An 18,185-nucleotide genomic window follows, 5' to 3' on the forward strand; every position below is an offset into this window, starting at 1 on the left:
AGCACAAAGCACTTAGTGAGTAGGCAAGTAAGGTCACCACTTTTTTGGAATTTCTTTTTGAGAGAGTAATTCAGATAATGCATGAATGGGTAAAAAATAAGATGATTTCAATAATACAGAGTACTAGGAAGAAAATAAAATAAAGCAGTGGGATATAGAGAGGTGGAGGCTGGCTAGGGCAACTCTAAGTAGGGTCCGTAGAGAAGGCCTCTCTAAGATGGGGGTCATTTGCCTTGAGACCCAAATGATGAGAAGGCGCCAGCCACCCAGACCTATTGGATAAGGCTTTTCTGGGGAGAGCAAGCAGCCAGTGCTTGAGGTGGGAATAAAGGCGTGTTTAAGGATAAAAAGACCATTGTGGCTAGAGCATCATAAATGAGAGGGAGAGCAAAGGAAGATGCAGATACAGCAGGAATCAGAGCATGTTTGATTTTGCATGATATGAAAGGTATTTGGATTTTATTCTAATTGCAATGGAAAGTTGTTGATGAGGGCTTTAAGCAGAGACATTACATAATTCATTCTAACTCTGAAATTATTTCTCTGGCTGCTGTGTAGAGAAAAGAGAGAAAAATTTCTATACTATAAGCAGTTTGTTTTAATTGTAATGGAGGAGCCATTTGAAGAAAATATGGGCATGTCAGTTGAACAAAAGTTTAATATGTCTAAAGATAATATATGGCTGCCAAAATCCTTTTTGACCTAAGACTGCATTAAAAGAAGTATGATATTGAGAATGAGGGGGATGTTCACTAGACATGCTTGAGTTTTGAGTTTAACTCGGAACTTTCATTTAACAAACATTTCTTCTATACCTACCATGTGCCAGGCATGGTGTTAATTATATCACTCCAGTGACATAAAGATGAATAAAATCTCAACTAGTGTAAATAAGCTCATCTCTAATAATTGAGAATGATGTGGAAACAAATATTTTGACACAATTAAGTACAATTAATGCAGTTTTGTGCAAGATTTAGAGATGGTCCAGAGAGATTTAGAGATGGTATTAGATGGACCTTGATTGTACAGAGAACTCTTAACAACATCATGAAGTTTAAGGTAGATGTTGCAAAATGAGTAAGCACACGTCAGCTGGAATAGGTGGTTATTTGGGAGGATGAAGGGCATCCAGGCAGAAGAAATTGCCTGTGCAAGAGGGTGAAGCAAGGTGATGAATTTGGGGAACAGAAAGGAGTAGAGTGGAGGAGTAATTGCACTAAGGGGAAAAGAAAGCTATAGGAAATGAAGCTGAAACTATAGGCAAAGTACTCTAAAAAAAAGTGAAACTTAGCCAGGCGTGGTGGCTCACGCCTGTAATCTCACCACTTTGGGAAGCCAAGGCAGGTGGATCACGAGGTCAGGAGTTCAAGACCAGCGTGGTCAACATGGTGAAACGCCATCGCTACTAAAAATACAAAAATTAGCCAGGCGCTATGACAAGTGCCTGTAATCCTAACTACTCAGGAGGCTAAGGCAGGAGAATCGCTTGAACCTAGGCGGCAGAGGTTGCAGTGAGATCACAGATCACACCACTGCACTCTAGCCTGGACGACAGAGTGAGACTCCATCTCAAAAAAAACGGTAGAACTCATTCAAAGGAGAGTAGTTAAAATGGTGACTGAACTTGAATTATAAAAAGGTTGTTTATTCAGAGAAGATTCTGAGGGAAGAAACTTAGAAATATTTGAAAGATTCCATATGAGATAGTAAAATGGGCATTGAATAAAATTAAATTTAGTGGACAACAGTGAGACCAAAAGATTCTCACCCAGTATGCAGAAATCACAGGTAAGTGTGAGAGTTAGAAATTGAGAGTTTGGAAAATGGTGAATTCCATGTCCCTGCTGGTGTTTAGGGATAAGTTGGATGGCCCTCGAATATGTTGAGCAAGAAGTTAGACAGTGGATGGATGTTTGTAGTAGAGGACCCCAGGGCCCCTTAAGCCCTGAGCTACTGTGATTGTTTGAACTGAACATTGTTATATTGATTTTTGTCTCTTCCTAAACACATACGTGTTTATTAACAATATTATTTCTCAACTTCCTTTTTTAGGAGAGCATCAACAGCCACATTTTCCTGGCCTTACCAGAGGATTAGTAGCTGTTCTTTTGTACTGGGATGGAAAGCGATGCATTGCGAATTCCTTGAAAGCCTTGATACAGTCTAGACGGGGAAAGACATGGACCCTAGAACTCAGGTCTTTACTTCTTGCGATTTCAGGGGTTAATTTGAAATTACTTGAAGTATGACAATATTTCCCTTATTACATACAATCTGAGCAATATGTAACATAAGCTGAGTAATATACTCCCTTATTCTGCCAAGACAGATATAACAATTTAAACCTGTTTTATTGTGTTTATAAATAAAAAATAATTTAGACCGAGGTGCAGTGGCCCAAATTATTTTTGGATTACAAAGTGCTGGGATTACAGATTACAGTCTTGAGCTCAGGAGTTTTAGATCAGCCTGGGCAACATGATGAAATCTCATCTCTACAAAAAATAGAAAAATTAGCTGGGCATGATGGCATGCACCTGCAGTGCCAGCCACCTGGGAGGCTGAGGTGGGAGAATGACCTGAGCCTGGGACATCAAGGCTGCAGTGAGCCATGATCACGCCACTGCACTCCAGCCTGGGTGACAGAGCAAGGCCCTATCTCAAAAAAAGAGCGTTTGCTATACCTATTATGAAGAAGCATAAACAATATTGTTTAACATAGTTTATTGATTTTTCATTACAGTCCAGAGCTGGCATCCATGACAACACGCTTTACAGATGAGCTGATGGAGCAAGGATTGACTTATAAAGTTCTTACCCTGGTGTCACAAATTGATGTGAATAATGAGTTTGAGAAACTACAGCGAGAGAGAGGTTTGGGCAGTGAAAAACATCGCAAAGAGGCAAGGGTTCAATGAAATCAATTCATGAGTTGTCTGTCAAATCTCAGAGGCAGAAACATGACAATTAGAGTATTCATTTTTTCAAGATGAATTATGTAGCCGACACCGTGCCTAATTGCCACTTTTCTTTTTTTTTGCTTTTATTATTTTTCATTGACACAAAATTGTACATATGTATAGGGTACAGTGTGGTATTTTGATACATATATATGATATGTAATAATCATAATTAGCATATCTATCACCTCAAATGTTTATTATTTCTTTGTGTTGGGAACATTCAAAATTCACTGTACTGCTGTTTGACGGTACAGTATACAATAAATTGTTGTTAATTGTAGTCAGCTCAAAATGTATATTAAAGTTTATAGTCAGCTGTGTCCATAAAATTGAATTGCAGTTGTTTCAGCTTCTGTATAGTCATTTATGTGCCATTCTAGCTCTTTTTATGAAATGAACAAGAAATTGGTCATCCCAATTTCTTAAGGAACTTAAGGATAAGGAATAAACAATAGGGTTTGTTCAGAATTCCAGAGGTGACATCTTAGGATCACTCGTGGATTTAGATAGGTTTTTTTATTAGCCTTTGTAAAAGGTAGTTTGTACTTTGGAATAAGACCAGGCTTCACTGTAATTTATTTATACTGATAGTCATATGTTTTTATTTCTAGGTTTCTGATCTCATTAAGGAGTGCAGGCAGTCTCTTGCAGAAAGCCTTTTTGCCTGGGCTTGCCAGTCACCTTTAGGCAAAGAAGACACTCTCCTCCTCATTGGACATTTGGAAAGAGTGACAGTTGAGGCTAATGGCTCACTGGATGCAGTGAATTTGGCTCTTCTTATGGCGCTTCTATACTGTTTTGATATCAGTTTTATAGAGCAAAGCACAGAGGAACGAGATGGTATTGAGTTTTGTACATTTTCCTACATTAAAAAAAATCAGATTTAAAATTGTGGGGATAACATTTAAAAAGGGTGATATTTTAGCTACTAAAATAGACTGCTGTGTTCCTGTGTTTGCAATCCATTCATATTTGAATATTTATATATAAGATCACATTTAAAAAACAGCTGCAGTCCTGTTAATTATTTCTGTTTTTTGGAGGGATTTGGAATGGAAAGTATTAAAGCATATATTATACATGTTCATGATTGCACATGCCTAATTTACTTAATTGCTTGTTTCTTTACCATTCATTTACATTTTCAAACTTTTTATTAAAACATTCTGAGAGACAGTGACTGTCATTTCAGTAATGTTATCTTTGATCTGTGTTTTCTGTGAAGTAAATAAAATTTTTATGATCTTTAGATAGCATAATTTCTATTTTAGAATTTATGTGCAGAAAAAATGAGTGTCTTTAACTTTTTTCTAGTTTATTTGTAGTACACTTATAAAAATAACTGAAAATAGTGAAATTGAAATTTAGGATTATTGTCATTTTCTTTTTTTGTTTTTAGTATGTGTACAGTCAACAGCAGTGTACCTTTTGGTATATAGAAATTAATGTTAATTGGTCATTAGTCTTCTATGAGAATGCTCAGATTTTCTGACTTTTGGACATTATTCCTGTGTATCAGAAGTGAGAATTTATCTGGTGATCAGTAAAGTGGTCTATTTTTGTGTTTTCAGATATGATTCATCAACTTCCACTGTTGACAGAAAAACAGTACATTGCAACAATTCACTCTCGTCTTCAGGACTCACAGCTTTGGAAACTGCCTGGGCTCCAAGCCACTGTTAGACTTGCCTGGGCGCTGGCATTGAGGGGAATATCCCAGCTACCTGATGTGACAGGTGAATTGATTGTAGGTAATTTTGTTATGAGAAACAGCATGTTAGCACTTAATGACATTTTTGGAAGGAGTGTTATCCTTGACATACATAAGCATAAGCATAGAAAGATATCTAGAGTTGTATTAAATGAAACCATTAGTGTACTAGTGAAATACAGACTTTTTTCTCCTTGTCTCTCAAAAATATATTATATGAACTACTATTTCCCATTCTTGGAGCCGCTGACAATGCTCTTTTACCTTCAGGGTATCAGTTTAAAATTTGGAATGACAGTGTCACATTAAATGTTTTTTTTTGAGATGGAGTTTTGCTCTTGTTGCCCAGGCTGGAGTGCAATGGCGCAATCTCGGCTCACTGCAACCTCTGCCTCCTGGGTTCAAGCGATTCTCCTGCCTTAGCCTACCAAGTAGCTAGGATTACAGGCATGTGCCACCACACCTGGCTAATTGTGTATTTTTAGTAGAAACGGGGTTTCTCCATGTTGGTCAGGCTGGTCTTGAACTCCCAACCTCAGGTGATCCGCCTGCCTCGGCCTCCCAAAGTGCTGGGATTACAACGCGTTAGCCACCCCGTCTGGCCTTAAATGTTTTTTAAAATTAAAATGTACTATTCCTTTTATTTTTGTACATTTTCCTTCTTGATTTGTTCACAAACTAATTTTTCACATTGTGTCAAATTAAAAACAATTATTTTTCCATACAGTGTATTAAAAAGGAGATATTTGGATCAGTCAAGAACAGATGTGGAATCCTGACTTTTCTTTTTTGTGGCCCAGGCTGGAGTGCAGTGGCTTGATCCCGGCTCACTGCAACCTCCACCTACTGGGTTCAAGTGATTCTCCTGCCTCAGCTTCTTAAGTAACTGGACTACAGGCACATGCCACCACACCCGGCTAATCTTTTGTATTTTTAGTAGAAACAGGGTTTCACCATGTTGGCTGGGCTGGTCTTGAACTCCTGAGCTCAAGTGATCCACTTGCTTTGGCCTCCCAGAGTGTTGGGTTTACAGGCGTGAGCCACCGCGCCTGACCAGAATACTGACTTTTAACAACCTGTTAACTCACTGTAGCATATATTATTCTGCTATTTACATTTACATTATTTAATTGTCGTATTAGTAGGGGTTTATTCTAACAGAATGAGAACCATACATGGAACACGAAGCCCAAAGAATTGTCGTTGTCTGTATCTTTTTATGGTAAATCTGGAAAGGCTTTATTCAAGTTTACAATTTATGTCAGTTTTCTAATCCTACAGTATCAACAGATTGTAGTATCTTATCAACTGTGTAATTCCAGAACATTTTGTTTTCACTAGTGTCATGCTGTCCCCAAGGTGTTTGCAGAAAGCTTTTTTTGTGTTAGGAGTCTTTCTTTGGCCACTTAATTTCTATCTGTCTGTCATCTATATATCTAAATGCTGATAGTGAATTAGACTTTTACATTCCTGTACAAATTCTGTTTCTCACCTGTACATACCCTCTTCATTTATAAGTCTTATTTCACTACTTTTCTGACATACAGTTACCCTTTAACCTTTGAAGTAGCTATGTGATAGTTAATATCTTCTTTTTTTATTTTGGAGATGGAGTCTCGTTCTGTTGCCCAGGCTGGAGTGCAGTGGCATGATCTCAGGTCACTGCAACCTCTGCCTCCTGGGTTCAAGCAATTCTGCCTCAGCCTCCTGAGTAGCTAGGACTATAGTCGCATGCCGCCAAGCCCAGCTAAGTTTTTGTATTTTAGTAGAGACGGGGTTTCACCGTGTTGCCCAGGCTGGTCTCGAACTCCTGAGCTCAGGCAATCTACCCGCCTTGGCCTCCCAAAGTGCTGGGATTACAGGCACAAGCCACCATGCCCGGGTGTGATAGTTAATATATTAACTATATAATATAGTTATATGTAGATAGTTATTATAATATTATGTAATATAGTCACAATCTTATGCTATAATTGCCCATACCACTGCACTAGTTTAGAAAGGTTTAATAGAATATGCTATAATTTGCTGTAGAATAATAGTAAAAATAGATTAGGAATCACAGCCCTAGTTTCAAGTCCCAGATCTTTGGCTACTTAATCTCTTTGATTTTATATGCTCATATCCTTTTATAAGCTTTAATAGTTAGGGGTATTATAATTAGAATTTTTAAACTATAAAAACTTTTCTGTTAATTTGCATTTTAAAAATTGTTAGAAAAAATGACTAGCTGATGTTATTTTGCAGAAGTGGTAATCCAGACAAGTTTTAACTAAGATCTCCAATTTGAAAAATTGGTTTCTATTCTCTTCATAGACTTCTGAAACTTTTATCAAATGTGTTTATTATATTATTCTATAAAAGTCATGAAGCCAGGTGCAGTGCCTCATGCCTATAATCCCAGCATTTTGGGAGGCCGAGGTGGGAGGATTGCTTGAGCCCAGGAGTTCATGACAAACCTGGGCAGTGTAGTGATACCTCATCTCTCCAAAAAATTAAAAATTAGCCCAGTGTGGTGACATGCACTTGGCTGTAGTCCCAGCTACACAGGAGGCAGAGGCAGGAGGATCACTTGGGCTCAGGAGACAGAGGCTGTAGTGAGCTGAAATTGCTCCACTGCACTCCAGCCCGGGTGACAGAGTGAGATCACATCTCAAACAAAATTTAAAAAACAAGCATTGGCCGGGTGTGGTGACTCACGCCTGTAATCCCAGCACTTTGGGAGGCTGAGGCAGGTGGATCACTTGAGGTCAGGAGTTCAAGACCAGACTGGCGAACGTGGTAAAAGCCCGTCTCCACTAAAAACACAAAAAATTAGCCGATCACAGTGGCACATGCCTGTAATCCCAGCTACTTGGGAGACTGAGGCAGGAGAATTGCTTGAACCTAGTGGGCGGAGGTTGCAGTGAGCTGAGATCATGCCACTGCACTTTAGCCTGGGTGACAGAGTAAAACTCTGTTTCCAAAAAAAAAAAAAAAAAATCAACAAAAAAACCAAGCATCTTTGTAATTTCACTAAGCTTTACAGAATTTTAGCATACTGTTTTTAGGTATTGAAACTCAATTTATATTAAGACATTAATGATGCCTTATTACCTAAATGGTCTTCAAGAAGTAATTTTTGGCTGGGCATAGTGGCTCATGCCTGTAATGTCAGTGCTTTGGGAGGCTGAGGTAGTCAGATCACTTGATGTCAGGAGTTCAAGACCAGCCTGGCCAACAGGGCGAAACCTTGACTCTGCTAAAAATACAAAAATTAGCTGGGTGTGGTGGCACATGCTTGTAATCCTACCTTCTCAGGAGGCTGAGGCTGGAGGATCGCTGAAACTGGGAGGCAGAGGTTGCAGTGAGTCAAGATTGTACCACTGCACTCCATCCTGGGCAGCAGAGTAAGACTGTTTCAAAAAAAAATAAAAGACGTAATCTTTGAGTTGATTCTCTTTTAATTCCAGTGTTTTTGAATTCAAGTAAAGTTTTGAAAGAATTTGTTATTGTTATTAAAAATATTTAATAATTAGTAATTTTAGTAATTGTTATTACTAGTCATACTAAAGAATTAAGAAAATATTTTAATTCTCAAGGATTTTGTATAATATGGGTAGATATGCAGGTTTTTGTTTGTTTGAGATAGGGGCTTCCTTGTTGCCCAGGCTGGAGTGCAGTGGTGTGACCATGGCTCAGTGGCCTCAACCTCCAGGGCTCACGTGATCCTTCCGCTTCAGCCTCCCAAGTAGGTGGGACCACAGCTAATTCTTTGATTTTTTTGTAGAGATGAGGTCTCACTATGTTGCCCAGGCTGGTCTTGAACTCCTGGGCTCAAGCAATCCTCCTGTCTTGGCTAAGTGTCGGGATTACAGGCATGAGCCACCACACCTGGCTGATATGCAGACTTTATTTCAAAATACAAAACAAAACATTAAGAAAACAGGCCAGGCATGGCGACTCATGCCTGTAATCCCAACACTTTGGGAGGCCGAGGCGGGCGGATCATGAGGTCAAGAGATCGAGACCATCCTGGCCAACATGGTGAGACCCCCATCTCTACTAAAAATACAAAAAATTAGCCAGGCGTGGTGGTGCGTGCCTATAGTCCCAGCTACTTGGGAGGCTGAGACAGGAGAATCTCTTGAACCTGGGAGGCAGAGGTTGCAGTGAGTTGAGATCATGCCACTGCACTCCAGTCTCAGCGACAGAGTGAGACTCCATCTCAAAATAAATAATAAATAAAATAAATAATAAAAATAAAGTACTATAAATCATATGTTTTCCTCTGTTTGAGACTATCTTGGCTTTTATCTGTTCCTGGCCCTTTTCAAGGCAATGAAAATGTACTTTCGGTAACAGACTATGTATTTGGTCTGTATGACAGTCAAACAGAATAAGCTGTGTAGTAGTCTTTTTCAAAGCCAGATGGCCACACAATTACCTAGCAATTTTATATTCAAAATTTAAAAGCAGTAATCAGCAATATGTTTCTTGATGGAAAGATACACCATAATCTATGACATACTCTTAATAGAAAGTTGAATGTAAGTCAGATTAAGTCACTCTAGATCAAGCCACTGCACCCAGCTGAGGAATTCGTTTTAAAGATATGATAATGGCCAGGTGCAGTGGCTCACGCCTGTAATCCCAGCACTTTGGGAGGCCGAGGTGGGAGGATCACTTGAGGTCAGTAGTTCAAGACTAGCCTGGCCAACATGGTGAAACCCTGTCTCTACTAAAAATACAAAAATTAGCCAGGCGTGTTGGCGCACACGTATAATCCCAGCTACTTGGGTGGCTGAGGCCTGAGAATTGCTTGAACTGGGAGGGAGAGGTTGCAGTGAGCTGAGATTGTTCCACTGCACTCCAGCCTGGGTGACAGAGCGAGACCCTGTCTCAAAAAATAAAATAAAATAAAGATACGATAATGGTGTTGTGTGTGAGTATGTAGTGAATTTTTACTTTTGCTTTCTTTCTTTTTTTTTTTTTTTTTTTTGAGACGGCGTTTTGCTCTTGTTGCCCAGGCTGGAGTGCAATGGCGTGATCTTGGCTTACCGCAACCTCCGCCTCCTGGGTTCAAGCGATTCTCCTGCCTCAGCCTCCCCAGTAGCTGGGATTACAGGCATGCGCTACCACACCAGGCTAATGTTTTGTATTTTTAGTAGAGATGAGGTTTCTCTATACTCCCGACCTCAGGTGATCTGCCCACCTCAGCCTCCCAAAGTGCTGGGATTACAGACGTGAGCCACCCCGCCCGGCCTTGTTTCTTAAGTATATTTTTGAGTTGTACACTGCAAATACTTACTGGTAAAATGTTAAATTGGAATTTGCTTTAATGAGATATGTATGAGTGGAGAGGGGGAAGATATAGATGAGGTAAGATTGTCCATAAATTGGTAGTATTGAAATAGGTGATGGGTATGTAGAGGTTTATTATACTTATTTTTAGATATATATTGGATATTTTCCAAATAAAATATAAAAAAATTACAGTTAGACAAGTTTATATTCAAGTTAAAATTTAGTTTTTAAATTTTAGCTACTTGGTTACCAAATTAGCACAGTTAATTACCTATTCATGTTCAGGTTTTGGTCTTGGATTGAAGACTTTTCAGATGACCCATGAGATTTCATTGGGATTAAAGTCTTAACATCATTTTAATATGTGAATGTTTGGATGATAGCTCCCTGACTATATCAGTATTGCATCACACATCTCTACAATAATTTTCATTAGTTATGTTATTATTTCAAAGAGTATGTATTTTTCTAATATACATTCAGGGTATATTGTTATTTGGGGTTTATGAGTTCTTTAGGGTTTATGAGTCAATTACAGTTATATATAGTCTCATTTTGTTCATAGCACATGCTAGAAGGCTGGGAAGATGTCTGAACCATCAGCAGAGTATTATGAGATATAATTACAATCTGGGTTAATGACTTTTCCTCCATGTACTGTGTTTTAAAATCTATTTCTAGCTCTGGCAGAATTCACAGAGGCAGATGAAGCAATGGCAGAGCTCGCAATTGCTGACAACGTTTTCCTGTTCCTCACGGAATCTGTAGTGGTATCAGAATACTTTTATCAGGAAGAATTTTATATTCGCAGAGTCCATAATCTCATCACAGATTTCCTTGCACTTATGCCAATGAAGGTAAGTGTAATAATGTAGGATGAGTAAATAGTAGAAGAATTTTACAAAATAATTTAAAACTGATTAACCAGCTTTATGTTTTGGAAACTAATAAAAATTTTTAATACAGACTAAAATTTGCCAGCAGCTGTATTACATCTTGTGAATCAGTTTGTGACTCATGAAATAAGTCATGAGTCTCTACAAGGTATGAGAACATACTTTGTAGAATTTCAGTTGTATTAAATTTGTTGAGGTTTGTTTTATGGCTCAGAATATGGCCTGTCTTGGTAAATGTTCTATGTACACCTGAAGGGAAGACATATTTTGCTGTTGTTCTATGGAAATAAGTCCTCTTAACTGGGGATAAGTCAGTAGAAAGAAATATTTGACATAGTGAATGGTTTATAAATGAGAAAGTAATTAAATGAAAATGCTTCTGTGGGTAGAAAATTACTAACCTCATGCTGCCCTAAGGATTAGTGCTAAGGTTGCTTTATTTAATATTTTTATACATGATTTGGAAGAGGCACAGTGGAAAATCGCATTTTATAGATAATTGTTTAGATTTTTTTTTGTTTTGAGATGGAGTCTTGCTCTATTGTGCCCAGGCTGGAGGGCAGTGGTGTGATCTTGGCTTACTGCAATCTCCGCCTCCTGGGTAAGCGATTCTCCTGCCACAGTCTCCCAAGTAGCTGGGATTACAGGCGCCTGCCACCACACCTGGCTAATTTTTTGTATTTTTATTAGAATGGGGTTTCACCATATTGGCCAGGCTGGTCTTGAACTCTTAACCTCAGGTGATCTGCCCACCTTGGCCTCCCAAAATGCTGGGATTGCAGGTGTGAGCCACCATGCCTGGCCCGATTGTTTAGATTCTGAATTGCAGTGTATAAAAGGGCTTCAGCATGGATACAGGTAAAATAATGAATTTAAGAAACCGTAACACAAAGGCTGCTTTTGAATAGATGGCTTGAGCTGTAACTGTCATCTGCAAAGAGATTCTTAGAGCCATTTCAAACAGTTCCTTATAGTATATGCTCTATGTGCTGTTTTGTGCCAAAGAAGCCATCAAATGTTGGCGGGAAGTAAATGAGGGAGAAAAATGTCTTTTTTTGTGTTTATATTATAAAACCACCTGTTTCAAATGTACATTTTTTAAAAGCACCCTGAAAGGTCTACACTTGTAATATATTGTGCAGTTTTAATACCATATCTCCTGAAAAGTATAAATTGATTATCATAAATTTGCCCTTAGGATTCTTGTATTATTTTTATTTTTATAGGATCTATAGTGATTTTTCTCTTTAATTCCTAAAATTGGTAATTTGTGTCTTCTCCCCCGGTTCTTAATTAACCCTGCTCGAAGTTTATTGATCTTATTGATCTTTTCAGTGAATTAGCTTTTGGCTTCATTGATTTTCTTATATTTTGTTTCACCATTATTGATTTTTGCTCTTATGTTTATTATTTTCTTCCCTCTGCCTTGGGTTTAATTTGCTCCTTTAATTTTGTTTTTTAAGATATAAGCTTAGATTATTGATTTTAAATCTTTCTTTTTTCTAATATGAGCATTTAATAATGCTATACATTTACCTCCAGTCACTGCTTTAGCTATGCCACACAAATTTTGATATGTTGCGTTTTCTTTTTTGTTCAGTTTAATATGTTTTCTAATTTTCCTTGAGACTCCTTTGATTGATGGATTATTTAGAAGTGTGTTGTTTAATTTCCAGATAGTTCACAGACTTTCAGATCTCTGTCACAGGTTTCTAGTTTAATTCTGTTGTGCTCAGAGAACATGCCTTGTAGAATTTCAGTTGTATTAAATTTGTTGAGGTTTGTTTTATGGCTCAGAATATGGCCTATCTTGGTAAATATTTTATGTACACCTGAAAGGAACACATATTTTGCTGCTGTTCTGTGGAATGTTCTATAAGTGTCAATTAAGTCAAGTTGGTTGATGCTGTTTTTCAAGTTTTCCATATCCTTACTGATTTTCTGTGTACTTGTTCTATTGAATATTGAGAGAGGAGTGTTGGTATTTCCAACTGTAATTGTGGATTTGTCTAGCTGTGGTTTTTTGTTTTTTTTTTTTTAACAGAATTTGTTTCTTATTTTTGTTGGCATTTAGTTCACATAAATGTTGTGAAGCAGTGATTCTGAACTGAGGTATAATGTTCTTCAGAGTGTGTTTGGGAAATGAGTGGGGCCAGTTTTGCTTGTTATGATGACTCTGGTGTTGTTATTGATAGTTGGTAGGTAGTTCCAAGGATGCTAAATGTCCTGGAATATTCAGGATAATCCAACCCAGTGAAGAAACATTGTGCCCAAATGTCAGTAATGTCCCCATTGAGAAACACTACAGTTAAGTTCAACTTTTCTATAGTGGAAAATGCATTCAAGTTTTAAGATATTATACATTATGGGTAGTAATATTGCAAATAAGATTCCTGGCATGTTTCTTCATGTCACCTAAAGTGGAATAGATATTTAAAAAATATATTCTTGTATGTAATCACTTTAAGACAGTTGCCTGATTTCATTATTATTAGCATGTACAATACATTTACATATTAAAACTATATCTAATAAATTTAATAGGTGAAACAGCTGAGGAATCGGGCAGATGAAGATGCTCGAATGATTCACATGAGTATGCAGATGGGTAATGAACCCCCCATTTCACTTAGAAGGGACCTGGAACACTTAATGCTTTTGGTAAGCCATTATATTAGAAAGCTTGTCTTCTTTCTCTCCTTTCATTATTGTTTCCCCTAACTTTGGAAAATTTCAGGTGTAATACTTTAAATGTCCTTTTTTTATTGAAAGTAATTTTTGAGTCATAGACATTTCCCTGCAGTCTTTGCTTACTCTTTGCAGATTGGCGAGCTATATAAAAAGAACCCTTTTCATCTGGAGCTTGCTCTAGAATATTGGTGTCCCACAGAGCCTCTTCAGACTCCGACTATCATGGGTTCTTATCTAGGGGTGGCTCATCAGCGGCCCCCTCAACGCCAGGTGAGTCTTTAGGTTTTCCTCTTTTTTACTCTGGTACTGTGATAGAGAGTCTTGAAAACATGAAAGATGTTAGTTCCTGATTTTATTGCTGTTAACACAAATGATCACTAGTGTAACCTTTAGAGACTTACACTTTTTAAATTTTATTTGTTTATTTATTTATGTTGAGACAAAGTCTCACTCTGTCACCTAGGCTGGAGTGCAGTGACGTGATCTCAGCTCACTGTAGCTTTGACCTCCCAGGTGGAAGTGATCCTCCCGCCTCAGCCCCCAGGGTAGTTGGGACTACAGGCATACACCACCACACCTGGCTAGTTTTTGTATTTTTTGTAGAGATGGGGTTTTGCCATGATACCCAGGCTGGTCTGTAACTCCTGAGCTCAAGTGTCCATCTGCCTCAGCCTCCCAACGTGCTGGATTTACAGGCATGAGCTACTGTGCCCAGCCTACTTTTCTCTTTTATAAAAGAAAATTTGAAACTCTTAAAATTTAAGTTCTGTTGATTTTGAAGTTAATGTAGTCAGCCCTTTATTGGATACTAGATATGTGTTGAATTATTAGAGGCAGAAAGGCATCCAGTCTCTTTATTATTTACTTATTTTTAAAAGACAGGGCCTTGCTATGATGACCAGGCTGTTCTATAATTCCTGGCTTCAGTCAGCCCTCCCAAAGCAGTGGGATTACAGGCATGAGCACTGTGCCTCACTTGAATTTTATTAATATTTTAGTTCTCCATAGGCATGACAAGCTTTTCAAGTTTGGGAGGTTAGGAGAGGTACAAGTATTAAAGGAGAATTCTTAGACGTTTTAATTGATGGCAAAATGCCTATGAGTCTGTAGATAATACAGGCAGAAGTTCTTTCTGTATTAACTAAAGTATGATGTGCAGAGGCAAATAAAATGAATTGCTATGCAGTAGTTCACACCTGTAATCCCAGTGCTTTGGGAAGCTGAGGTGGGAAGATCGCTTGAAGCCAAAATTTGAGACCAGCCTGGGCAATATAATGAGACCCCATCTCTACAAAAAATACTAGCTCGGTGTGCTATCATGAGCCTGTAGTCCTAGCTGCTCAGGCTGAGGCAAGAGGAGACGTTGAGCCCCGGAGTTTGAGGTTACAGTGAGATATGGTTACGCCACTGCACTCCAGCCTAGGCAACAGAGTGAGACCCTGTCTCTTTAAAAAAAAAAAAAAAAGAGTTGGCAGGAGATTGCCATGTAAGTGTTCATTTTGGGGGATTTCTGTTCTAGAAGCTTTTATGCAATGTGTTTTGTTTTTTATTTTTTCTGGACTCCAGATCAGATGCCTTTTTTTTGAGATGGAGTTTCGCTCTTGTTGCCCAGGCTGGAGTGCAATGGTGCAATCTCAGCTCACCCCAACCTCCTCCGTCTCCCAGATTCAAGTGATTCTCCTGTCTCAGCCTCCCGAATAACTGGGATTATAGGCATGCGCCACCACGCCAGGCTAATTTTGTATTTTTATTAGAGATGGGGTTTCTCCATGTTGGTCAGGCTGGTCTCAAACTCCCGACCTCAAGTGATCCGCTCGCTTCAGCCTCCCAAAGTGCTGGGATTATAGGTGTGAGCCACTGTGCCTGGCCCAGATGCCACTTTTTAAACCGTATTGTTTCAGTGTTTTTCTCATTTAAAAAATATGTTTTGAGCCGGGCATGGTGCTTCACACCTGTAATCCTTGCGCTTTGGGAGGCCAAGGTAGGCAGATTACTTGTGCTCAGGAGTTTTAGACTAGTCTGAACAACATGGCGAACCCTGTCTCTACAAAAAATATTTTAAAAATTAGCCAGACATGGTGGTGCGTACCTATGGCCCCATTTGCACGGGAGGCTGAGGTGGGAGGATCATTTGGGCTGCAGTGAGCTGTGATTGTGCTACTACATTCCAGCCTGGGTGACAGAGTAAGACCCTGTCTCAAAAGAAAAAGAATGTTTTGGAGAAAGATTTATTTAAAAATTTTTAAAGTTTTTAAGAAAGCTCGCTGTTATGAAAAATTTGAAACATGTGGAAGAGGGAATTATTATAAGGAATGCCCCACATTTTAATTTCACATCTTAAGTTAACATCTTATGATGTTTGCTTCATCTACTATATTATTATTATTATTTTTTATTTATTTATTTTGAGACGGAGTCCCACTTTGTCACCCAAGCTGGAGTGCAATGGCCTGATCTCGGTTCACTGCAACCTCCGCCTCCTGGGTTTAAGTGATTCTCCCGCCTCAGCGTCCCAAGGAGCTGGGATTACAGGCACCCGCCATCATGCCTGGCTAACTTTTGTATTGTTTTAGTTGAGACGGGTTTTCACCATGTTGGTCAGGCTGGTCTCGAACTCCTGACCTCAGGTGATCCACCCACCTTGGCCTCCCAAAGTGCTGCAATTACAGGCGTGAGTCACCGTGCCCAGCCTGCTATATTATTTTTACTTTTGTTTTATTTTAAATTATAGGCAAATACATGAATTCCATCACTTAATATTTAAGTAAGTATATCTGTCTTAAAAATGATATTTTGCTACATCATCATAAAACCTTTTTTTTTTTTGGAGACGGAGTCTCTCTCTGTTGCCAGGCTAGAGTGCAGTGGCGCAATCTTGGCTCACTGCAACCTCTGCCTCCTAGGTTCAATTGATTCTCCTGCCTCAGCCTCCCGAGTAGTTGGGACTACAGGTGTGTGCCACCACACCCAGCTAATTTTTGTATTTTTAGTAGAGACGGGGTTTCACCATGTTGGCCAGGATAGTCTTGATCTCTTGACCTCGTCATCTGCCCGCCTTGGCCTCCCAAAGTGCTGGAATTACAGGTGTGAGCCACTGCGCCCAGCCAAACCATTTTTAAACCTAGCTGATTTAACAGTTATTTCCAGACATCTGTAGTGTTTTCAGTTCTCAGTTCCAACTAGTGGGTTTGAGTAATATTGTTAGTTGTTGATAATAGGTTTAAGGCATAAGGAAGAAAAAAGGGAAAATTAAGAAATTGACTTAAAGAACAGGAGTATGGGAACGTGGCATTGGTTTGACCACAGAACAGAATATGCTTAAGTTACCATCAAAAATGATTTAAATTTCCTAGGTCTTCATACTGATTTGGCTGGGATATAGGAACTCTGGATTTTAAGTGTACCTTTGAATTGCTGGTTGATTTTGGATGAGTAAATGTCACGTCTTATCTTTTTAAAATCTGAGTGGTCTTATATTTTGTGACATTGAGATATTTTTTAAAAAATGTACTTTTATTTCATAAAGGTATTATTTTATAATTGCATTAAATTGCTAATGACAAGCTTAAACAATTTTTCATAAATAGAATATCAGTTAAATTTGTCTGTTGCTAGGGTTAAGTCAGAGCACTACTTTTAGTTTATATGTAGTCTTTATTAGCTAGTCCGTGTTGCCTTAAAGTTAAGATATACATTATATAAACCATTTGTTTCTCTCTTTTTCAGGTTGTCTTGTCAAAGTTTGTTAGGCAAATGGGTGACCTGTTGCCTCCAACTATTTATATTCCTTATTTGAAGATGCTCCAGGGATTGGCCAATGGGCCTCAGTGTGCCCACTACTGTTTCAGCCTGCTCAAAGTCAATGGTAGTAGTCATGGTAAGGACTATGTGGATGTTGTTAAAGTTTGTTGTTATACTCTTTTAAGTTCAGTATCCCACTACCTATTAAGAACATTGGTGTTTGAACTAGGTTCTACCAGAGGTATAAATTATTTTCATAACAATAGGGTGAAAGAAGCATGCACACAGCTTTATGCATAGTGATGCTGTGATTATGGTCTCACAGATTGGGGAGTTTTGTCATTCTCCTTTATAAATACAGTTCATTTTGACAAATCAGAATTAATGTATGAAAATTTTCCAGAACACATCTGGTCCACAAAAAAAGCATATGCCCTTGCCTTATAAGTTTGATTAATCTATCTTTGTATTTTTTTTTCTTAATTTCAGTACTTAGAATTTTTCTCTTGACTGTCTCCCAGTTTTCTTATTTAATTTTCAGGCTGGTTTGGTTAGACCGAAAACACTGTAAAAGGGAAAAGAAATTAAGCATCTGCTTTGTTAGGTAGATATTTTTATTTTTACATGTGAAGAAACTGACATTTAGAGAAGTTAAGGAATTTACCCAACATCACAGCTATTTGGGGAGCCATGATGGGAGCTGAAATCGGCTTGGCTCCAAAGCCAGTGTTCTGACTACTCTGTCAAGCCTGCCAGTCTTGTGTGCTGTACTTTTGCTTCCGATGCTTGGTATGCAATGGAGTAGTGTAATTCCCAAATTAAGACTGTAGTTATCTCTTTCTTTGGGAATTCAAGCTCAAGATTTGTGAATTATTCTGCGGGAAAAAGCAGCCC

General features: G+C 38.5%; 1 protein-coding gene across 2 annotated transcripts in view; it reads left to right on the top strand.

Moving 5' to 3' along the window:
- NUP205 (nucleoporin 205) overlaps nucleotides 1–18,185 on the top strand; it is a 94,643-nt gene that overhangs the window by 18,521 nt on the left and 57,937 nt on the right. The window contains exons 4-11 of one of the 2 annotated variants that reach the window (XM_054493782.2): nucleotides 2,056–2,200; nucleotides 2,747–2,906; nucleotides 3,578–3,806; nucleotides 4,538–4,702; nucleotides 10,645–10,820; nucleotides 13,404–13,520; nucleotides 13,683–13,820; nucleotides 17,277–17,427. In XM_054493782.2, the coding sequence (XP_054349757.1) occupies nucleotides 2,056–2,200; nucleotides 2,747–2,906; nucleotides 3,578–3,806; nucleotides 4,538–4,702; nucleotides 10,645–10,820; nucleotides 13,404–13,520; nucleotides 13,683–13,820; nucleotides 17,277–17,427 (1,281 nt within the window). Of the gene's footprint in view, nucleotides 1–2,055; nucleotides 2,201–2,746; nucleotides 2,907–3,577; nucleotides 3,807–4,537; nucleotides 4,718–10,644; nucleotides 10,821–13,403; nucleotides 13,521–13,682; nucleotides 13,821–17,276; nucleotides 17,428–18,185 lie in introns of both variants that reach the window. The other variant, XM_063667861.1, reaches the window with a different exon arrangement.

The sequence above is a fragment of the Pongo pygmaeus genome, chromosome 6 (assembly GCF_028885625.2).
Source record: "Pongo pygmaeus isolate AG05252 chromosome 6, NHGRI_mPonPyg2-v2.0_pri, whole genome shotgun sequence".
Lineage (NCBI taxonomy): Eukaryota > Metazoa > Chordata > Mammalia > Primates > Hominidae > Pongo > Pongo pygmaeus.